Consider the following 8,766-nt stretch of genomic DNA (forward strand, 5'->3'; position numbering starts at 1 on the left):
TTCTTGGAAGATTACAGATAATAAAAAGAAATATGTCCAGTGCATAGGGGTATTCAGCAAATTGATAAATAGCAGCTATCTTTATTTTTAGCTGGCTGGTAAAATTCTGGAGGTATTTTACTTCTTTCTCTTTTTCCCCACCATTTGAAACTGTGCTTTGCTTTCAGTTTTATCTCACAGGGGGCATGCAGCTGGCTTATGTAGGATCTCTTCCAGTAATTGGAGAAAAGGAAGTGATTCAAGCTGACGATGAGCCCACCTTCTCTTTCTTCAGTGGCCCCTACATGGTCATGACCAAGTAAGTGGAAGCTGGCCAGTGGAGGTAAGATTTAGTCCCACAGGAAGAATTGACTTTGTGTGACTTCCTTGTGTGTAGAGGGTTTCTGCCCAAAACACAAGGACTCACTGAAAAGCAGATGTCTAGATCAGGATTTCTCAGCCAGGACACCATTGACATTTTTGTTATCCTTTATTGTTGGGGGCTGTCCTGTGCACTGTAGGATGTTTAGGAGTGTCCCTGGTTTCTACTCACTAGATGCCAGTAGCAGCTCTGTTTGCCTCCCCGCAACCCCCTACATTTGTGATTGTGACAACGAAAATGTCTACAGACAAGGCCAAATGGCCCCTTGTTGAGAACAACCTCTCTGAAAGATTACTCATGACAGTGTTTCAACCTTTCTACTCTCTAGAGAATTAGAGGCAGCATAGGGGTGACTGTCTGGCCTCAGGTCAAAGGGTACTGAAGCCCTGCATGGCTCTCACCAGCCAAATGCAGCAGAGGCAGCAGTAACAGGATTTGGCTGTGATGAAAGTCCCTGGGATGTTCTCAGTCCCCAGAGATCTGCCTACTGCAGGGTCACAGGAGTTGTCCTGGCCAAGGTCTCTTGTCCTCCTTGAACCTGGCTGCCTCTTCCCTGCTTAGAAGTCACACCCTTCTAAAAAGGCCTCTACAGACTCGCAAGGCTCTGTATCCCCTGCAGATATGCTTCTTGTTTTCCTGCCCGGGCCACAGGTTTGTTGTCATATCCCCTCTTCTTCTGTCCACTGCTGTGGTCTTTGCCCACGTCATCACTGTCCCTCCCCCAGGCTAGCCTCCTAACTGGCCTCTCTTTCTCCAGACCACCCCTGCCCTCCCATTCCCCATGCTGCTGGTACCCTTGTCTTTCTAAAATACAAACCTGATCAAGTCACTCCCTCTCTTAAATCCTTCAGTGACTTCCTGTCACCTGCACTAAGTCCCTGAAGTGCTTTAGGCCCCCGGGGGTGGTAGGAGGGAGGACCCAGCAGTGCTGGCGTGGGGGCTTTACAGAGTCTGTATAAACACTACTTCTCTGATCTCTGGCTGCAGAGCTCCTCACTGAAGCAGTGGCTGCTCATTCCCTTCCCCCACTCTCTCCTGCCCTTGTAGCCTGCTGTGGAACGGGAGCAGGGTCACAGTGAAGGAGCTGCATCTTCCCACCCACCCGCACTGCCACTGCCACAGGCGGCGGCTGGCTGACTTGTTAATTGCTGAGCAAGAGCACAGCAGGTGAGACGAAAACCCAAGAGCATTTCAGACCCAAGTTCAGGGCTGTGCAGGGCTGTGCCTGAGGGTAGAGACCAGCCCCCTCAGCCTCAGCATTTCCTCGTTGTAGGTTGATTTGACTTCCCAGGGCTGCCATGAAAGAAAAAGCAGAACTCATGAATAGCCTGCGTGTGGGGATGGTGGTGGTAGGGGCTCAATTCTGTCAGCTGATCAACTCCCCGTAACACATGTCTCTGAGGTGCAGCCTTCAGGCCTGGCTGGCTCTTCTGCAGCCCCCGAGGCCCACCTTATTTTGGGCCCTGTGCCCATCAGGTCAGCACGCGCAAGCCTGTCCTCATAGAGCATGGCTCTGCTGGAGACCCACGTGTCTGAGGAACCGTGTCTCTCCTTTGAGGACACGCTGATGGGTCTCAGTACCTTAGGTTTCCTGTGGCTCAGGGGTTAATCTTTCAAAGGGGCAGGAAATCCATCCTCGGTTTCATACCAGGGCTGCTGAGGCCTTGGAATGGGCCCTGGCTCGTCAGGTTCTCTCCTGAGGAAATCACTCAGCTCCTGTAAAGCCAGATCCTACCTTTTGGAGAAGTCATCCTAAAGGGACTCAAGGAGGCTGGAAGGGCTCGTAGACGCAGCATGGATTTTTTTTTTTTAATATTTATTTATTTATTACTGTGTCGGGTCTTGTTGCGGCACGTGGGATCTTCCTTTGCCGTGCACGGGCTCAGTAGTTGCAGCACGTGGGCTCAGTTGCCCTGTGGCACGTGGGATCTTAGTTCCCTGACTAGGGATCAAACCCACGTCCCCTGCATTAGAAGGTGGATTCTTAAGCACTAGACCACCAAGGAAGTCCCCACAGCATGGATTTTGATGTGCGGGTCTATGACCTTGGGCCTGACATCTCCCTGACCTTGGTTTCCTCATCTCTAAAATGAGTGTAACTGTAATGATACCTTGCTTGCAACTGGTTGTTAGGATCAAGTTGATGTATGTAAAGTGCCTTGCTTAGTAGCTCTTAGTGACATTGTCGTTGATGACCCTAAGCCCTCAGGTTCTGATCAGTGAAAGGTCAAGGGTTCCACCAACAGAGACCCCTACTCCCACCCCATCCCACTTTCTTGGAAGAACATTCTGTGCAAATAGTATTTGTTTGGAGTGCGTTCAGGGTGCCAAGAAGAAAGGAAAGCGCCCATCTTCCATCATGTCCTCTTCCCTCTGCCTCATCGGAAGCCTCCTTCCCTCTGCAGCAAGTTGCGGCACCCTCACCTGCTACAGCTGATGGCTGTGTGCCTGTCCCAGGGCCTGCAGAAGACCCGCCTCGTGTACGAGCGCGTCGCCGTCGGCACGCTGTTCGCTGTCCTCCATGAACGGGTAAATGGCTGTTTCCCTGGGTTTTTCCCTTGCTTCCCCCAACCCCCAGCCCCAGCTCTCCCTTCCCTTCCTCCCTCTTCCTTCTCCCCCAGCAGTAGAGTTGAGAAACCTCTTAATTCTCTACTCTGTGGGAGCTATATAACACACCATTTAAGGCTGATCAGCACGTTGGAACTAGTGTGATTTTATTATTGTTTGTCTTGCTTTTTTATCAGACATCTAAGAGCTCAGTAGACCCAGAAAACACACAGCCACACTTTTTTTTTTTTTTTTTTTTTGCGGTACGTGGGCCTCTCACCGTTGTGGCCTCTCCTGTTGCGGAGCACAGGCTCCGGACGCGCAGGCTCAGCGGCCATGGCTCACGGGCCCAGCCGCTCCACGGCATGTGGGATCTTCCCGGACCGGGGCACGAACCCGTGTCCCCTGCATTGGCAGGCGGACTCTCAACCACTGCGCCACCAGGGAAGCCCCTGCAAGACCTTTATACGCAAGTCTTTATCAGTCCCCTCTCCCTTTTCAGACTTCCTGGTGGAGGCAGGGACATATTCCCTGACCCACAGACTCCCTGGGAAACATGCTTTGGGCTGACATGTGGCTTCAGAGAGGTCCTGAAATATTTGTTTTTCTTTCTCCATGACTTTGTTCTAAAGACCCTGGGCTGGAGTGAGAAGAGACCCTCCAGGAAGGGCTCTTCCCTGAAATGGGTCGCCATTCCTCCTGCCTGAGCACCTCCTGTTAGTGTCCTAGTTCCCTTTCCTCTCCTTGGGTGAGGGCGTTAACTTAAAATGCCACTTCTCTGGGGAGAGACCTGTTATGATTGGGTACTTTGGTGTGAGTGAATTTCTGTCCTCCTAGGATGAACTTTCTAGGTCATCTGACTGTGGTAGGGGATGGATTGTCCTTTACGTGTCTGGGTTCTCCTGCAGCACAGGCTTGGCTGGGGATGGGGAGCAGGGCAGGTGCATTGCTGGTGGTGGCAGGCCCACTTTGGAGGTGTGTACCAGGCTTTGAGGACTTTTCTCCTCATTTTTCGCGGTATCAAGCAGCTTGGCTGAGGGAAAGGAACCCAGGTTTGGAGCCAGGGGCCCTGAGTCAGTGGGATCTTAGGCCGGTCACTTAACTTCACTGAGCTTTAGGTTCCCCAGCTATAAAATGGGCACACTAGGTGGCTGTCGTGAAGATCAATTGAAAAGACTTTGGAAACTACAAAGCATTCTACAGTGTCGGGGGCCGCAGTCCCCTTTGTTCTGGTGGTTGATCTCTTGCTTGCAGCGGGCCCAGTTCCCCGTGCTGCACATGGAGGTGATCGTGCACCTGCTACTCCAGACCTCCGACGCCCTGAGATACCTGCATTCTCGCGGCTTTATCCACCGTTCCCTCAGCTCCTACGCCATCCACATCGTCTCCACAGGGGAAGCGAGGCTGACCAACCTGGAGTACATGATGGAAAGGTGGGTGCACCTCGATCATGACATCCAAACAGGATCTCCCTGGGGGTGCTTTGCTACAGAGAGAGAATCTGATCTGGGCTTGACTCCTCATTGGTGGGCTGAGCTGGCTATCCATGGAGGAAGAGGTTTCCCAATGCCTTGCCCTGTCAGCCAAGGTTAGAGGGACTTTGGGGAAGTTATTTCTGCTCAGGACATTCTCATTTTAATAAACATTTAACAAGCATGAGCACACATTAGCTAGCATGTATAAGTTTTCAAAATTTTCTGTGGCTTCACACAACCGAAGTATTTCTCACTCACATTGCACTCTGTGTGTGTGTGTGTGTGTGTGTTGGGGGTGGTGGTGGTGGCATTCACTATGTTCCACGTTCCTCCCCCCTGTGGCTCCACCATCCCCCAGGCCTCAGTCCCCCCACTGTATCCTCTGCATTGCTGGTCAACGAGCAAGAGCAAGCCTGGAAGGACGCACGGCGGGGTTTAGGGACTACCTGAAGTGTGTCTCGTTGCTTCCCACTTTACATTGGCCAGAGCCCAGTCACCTCTTTGCAGGGAGGCTGGGAAATGCACCACAGCCGTGCATCCTGGAAGGCGAGAGAAGGCGATGGGTGCTGGTGAGCGTTATGGTCCTGGTCCAGGTGGGTGGGGATCAGTGCTGTGAGGGAAGCAGTGACAAAAAACAATGCCCTTATTCAAGGGTTGGTGGATGGGCTTCACTTCCCATTTGGCAGGAGTCAGAGTCCTCCTGAGAGTTGAGGGCTGGCCCCCATCTCCTGCGCCTAGGTTCTGGGGAGCAGAGGATCTCCCCTGTGCTTCCTTGCTGTCGTCCACAGCTCTCAGCCCTAGGCCCAGGGTTGTTCCTGTGCTGCTGTGAGGCCTCAGCCACGGGCAGACCCATGGCTTAGATCTGCTTACCTCCCCTTACCCTGGTCCTCACCCACCACCGTCACTGAGGCTTTGTTTCTGAGTCTCTCAGGAGGTCTTTGCTGCTCACATGCTCATAATATACTTCTCTCACTACATGAAAACCTCTGCCAGGGCAGGGATTTCTGTTTTATCTGCTGCCATATCTCAGAGGCCTAGAATAAGCCTCCACACAGTGGGAGCTCAGCATGTTTTTTAAATGAATGAAGCGGAAAGACTCTCACTTCCTTGACCGCATGAGCCCTTGGTCTCTCTGCCTGGAGAGGGGAGCAGGGCCCAGATTGTGCTTGACCTCATGGACCTTGGCAAAGAGTTTGAATTTAACCCTAAGGACACGGGGATGCTGTGAACGTTTTTTTGAGCAGAGTGGTGTCATGGCTGAAATTTACAGGTTAAGCAGACCTCCTCACTCTTGCCATGTGGAGAAGGGGCTGTGACGGGACGAGAGAGGAGCAGGGGAGCAGTTAGGGTGTGACTGGAGCAGTTTTCCATGTGGGAACTGGTGGAGGCCAAACAGCTATCGCCAGTTGAGCGGCTCAGTCTCAGATCTGGTCTATTCTCAATCCCAGTGGCTCCCATGGCCTAGAAGATTAAGTCCCAGCACTTTGCAGGGTGAGAAGCCTTCCAAGGTCGGGCTTTGCCTACAGTGCCATGCTCATCACTTCCCACTCTGCCTGGCCATCTGAAGACACTTTCAGTCCACACCATTTCCCGGCTCTGCTCCTTGCCTCCAGAGTACCTGGCACTCCCGTTTATCCTTTTAAACTCACTTCTGACACAGTCTCCCACCACACCCCGTGAAGCCTGCACTGAAGCCCTGCCGCCACCTCACTGAGCATATTTCACTCCCCTGCAGCCGAGTGTGTCTGGCCCCCCAGATGGCGAGCTCCGAGAGGGCAGGGACCATGAGTTGTTCATCTTTAGCACCCACCTCAGGCCTGCCACACAGTAAGTGCTCAGGAAGCATTTGAAGTGAATGGATGAGTCCAGCTGAAGGGAAACCTTGAAATGATTCAGAACAGGCTTCACCACTTTGGCTATGTGTTCAAGGGCAGTAGAAGCTAAGGGATTTGGACATTTTTGCTGTTGATACCAGACTTTTCAAGAAGGCTGACAGAACCCAAGCTGTTTGCCAGTGATGCGGCGCGCCATCTGTTGTTGAAATGGAGGTATAACAGTTTCTTTGATTTGAGCTCTCCAGTAGAAATGTGAATCCTAATGTGAAATGGAGCTTTGGAGATGGCCAGGCCCAACGCTGTCCTTTTATAGAAGAGGAAACTGGGGCCCAGAGAGGTGAAGAGGTGGTCTGAGGTTACCCAGCTGTGGCTAGAATCAGGTGGTAGAGGACGTTTCTTGGCTTATAGGGGCAGGATGGATTGGAGGTTGAAGGTAGAAACACCAGCCAGGAGGCCACAGGGCAGGGCCTGGTGGTGACCAAGGAACCAAAATAGAAGGGAAAGATGTGAGATGCACTGAGAAGCTGGGGTCCACAGACTGGTCAAGTGAGGGGCTGTGAAGTAAATGGGTAGGAAAGTGTGAGTTCTTTTGGGCTTGTTGACCTCAGAATGGAACTTGGGGCAGAAATGTCCATCAGCAACATTTGAGAGCTCATAATGTGAGTTGATTACCCAAGAATACAAAACAGCTTTCAGTTCTACATTTATTTTTGGTAGCACTCTATTCAGGCCGGTCCAGTTGTTGAATGTCATTGTTAAGGGTAGCACCCCATCTCTTGGTGTAAAAATGATACAGCAGTTTCTCCTATTCTTCAACTCCTTAATGGAATCTTTAGAGCTGGAATTGACCTTGCAAGTGGTATCACATAGTCATAGCCAAATGTAATTTTAATGATGTCAAAGCTGAAGCCCAGAAAAATAACTACCATGGAATGACAGCCAGAAAAGAAGCTCCCTTCCTACACCCCACTGGCGTTAACAGAGATGGAAGAGGGATCAGAAGAGTGGAAGTAAAAGAGAAAGGATATAAATTCTGATTGTACATAACTTGTCCCTTGCCTTAGGCAGCCTGAGAGGCCCAAGAAGGTCCAGTAAGTGTCTCCTTTGGACAGTCAGCCTACAAGGTGAAGAGCCAAGTATGCTAGGTCCTCAGAATAGATCTCTGACAATAAAACATGCCATTGCTTTTCCTGTGATACTAATATAATATTTGCGTGTGTATCCACGCTGTTCACATGACACCTAGGCCACACTTGCCTATTGAGCAATACAACTAAAGAGTCTAAATGTACCATCTTTTTTTTTAAAAAAAGAGAGGAAACAAAACAAAAATACAGTCTTTTATAGCTTCATGGCTTCCTGAACTCATTGCCATCTATCAAAAGTTCTACTGGAAGAAATATTACTTAGGGAAGTTTGTTCAAAGTCTGAGAAGTCCATCCCATCCTCTAAAAGCTTTCCTTTGCCAGCAAAAAGAACTTCTGGTTACTTGCTTTTTAGGAACTTAATTCTTTTCTTTTTTTGGCCACGCTGCATAGCTTGCAGGATCTTAGTTCCCCGCGGGAGACTGAACCCGGGCCCCAGCAGTAACAGGGCTGAGTCCTAACCACTGGACCTCCAGGGAATTCCCCAAAACTTAATTCTTAATTATCAACCAGCAGTCACCAAGTCTTTACCAAATGCCTACCATAATGTTCATATTAATTCCTTACTTGCTTAGTGCTTTATGGTTCACGGAGTATTCCCACACGTGTAATCTCATTTGATGCTCATGACAGCTGTGGGCAGAAGTCAGCGCTGATCACCCTGAGGACTCTCTTTGGCCCAGAAGACATTTAGGATACTCTGACTTAGTTCTCAGAGAGCCTGGTTGCGAAGTTGAGTTATTCAAGCCAATCAGTGAACCTTTGAGTGCTAAACTGAGAGGGCTCATTCCCAAGAGGGCAGAGCTCAGAAAAGAAGCAATCACGAAGAGCTGGAAGAGTCCCAGAAGGCTTTGATAAAGCAGGTGGGGCTTGAGGGGGTTCTTGAAAGAGTCTTAGGTTCATTTAATCAAAAGTAAACATTGAGGCCCTGGTATAAGTTTAGAGATACGGTGATACAAGAGACGGATAAGTGGCCTACCCTCGTGGAGCTGACTTTGGTGGAGGGGAGACAGATTATAAACAATAAATCAATGAACAAGAAATTCAGATAATAAGTGCTCTGAAGCCAATAAATTGGGACTACTTTAGGTGGTCAGGTAAGTCCTCTCTGAGGAGGTGATTTGTGAGCTAATACTTTTTTTTTTTTTTTTTTTACATCTTTATTGGAGTATAATGGCTTTACGTTGTTGTGTTAGTTTCTGCTGTATAACAAAGTGAATCAGTTATATGTATACATGTATCCCCACATCCCCTCCCGCTTGTGTCTCCCTCCCTCCCTCCCTATCCCACCCCTCTAGGTGGTCACAAAGCACCGAGCTGATCTCCCTGTGCTATGTGGCTGCTTCCCACTAGCTATCTATTTTACATTTGGTAGTGTAGATATGTCAGTGCCACTCTCTCAC

At 50.0% G+C, this 8,766-nt stretch overlaps 1 protein-coding gene across 6 annotated transcripts in view; it reads left to right on the forward strand.

Annotated features, from left to right (window-relative positions):
* Nucleotides 1-55: 55 nt before the first annotated feature.
* The window catches only part of LOC102990764 (inactive serine/threonine-protein kinase TEX14), a 24,939-nt gene continuing 16,228 nt past the window's right edge, over nt 56-8,766 (forward strand). For 2 of the 6 annotated variants that reach the window (XR_008616896.1, XM_028487203.2), the window contains exons 1-4: nt 59-298; nt 1,409-1,528; nt 2,767-2,890; nt 4,127-4,341. Coding sequence is in view for 5 of the 6 variants with exons in the window: in XM_028487203.2 (XP_028343004.1) it covers nt 186-298; nt 1,409-1,528; nt 2,767-2,890; nt 4,127-4,341 (572 nt within the window). In the remaining variant the exon portion in view is untranslated. Of the gene's footprint in view, nt 323-1,408; nt 1,529-2,563; nt 2,891-4,126; nt 4,342-8,766 lie in introns of all 6 variants that reach the window. The other 4 variants (XM_055083605.1, XM_028487204.2, XM_028487205.2 and 1 more) reach the window with 4 other exon arrangements.

The sequence above is a fragment of the Physeter macrocephalus genome, unplaced genomic scaffold (genome assembly GCF_002837175.3).
Source record: "Physeter macrocephalus isolate SW-GA unplaced genomic scaffold, ASM283717v5 random_1443, whole genome shotgun sequence".
In the NCBI taxonomy this organism is placed as follows: Eukaryota; Metazoa; Chordata; class Mammalia; order Artiodactyla; family Physeteridae; genus Physeter; species Physeter macrocephalus.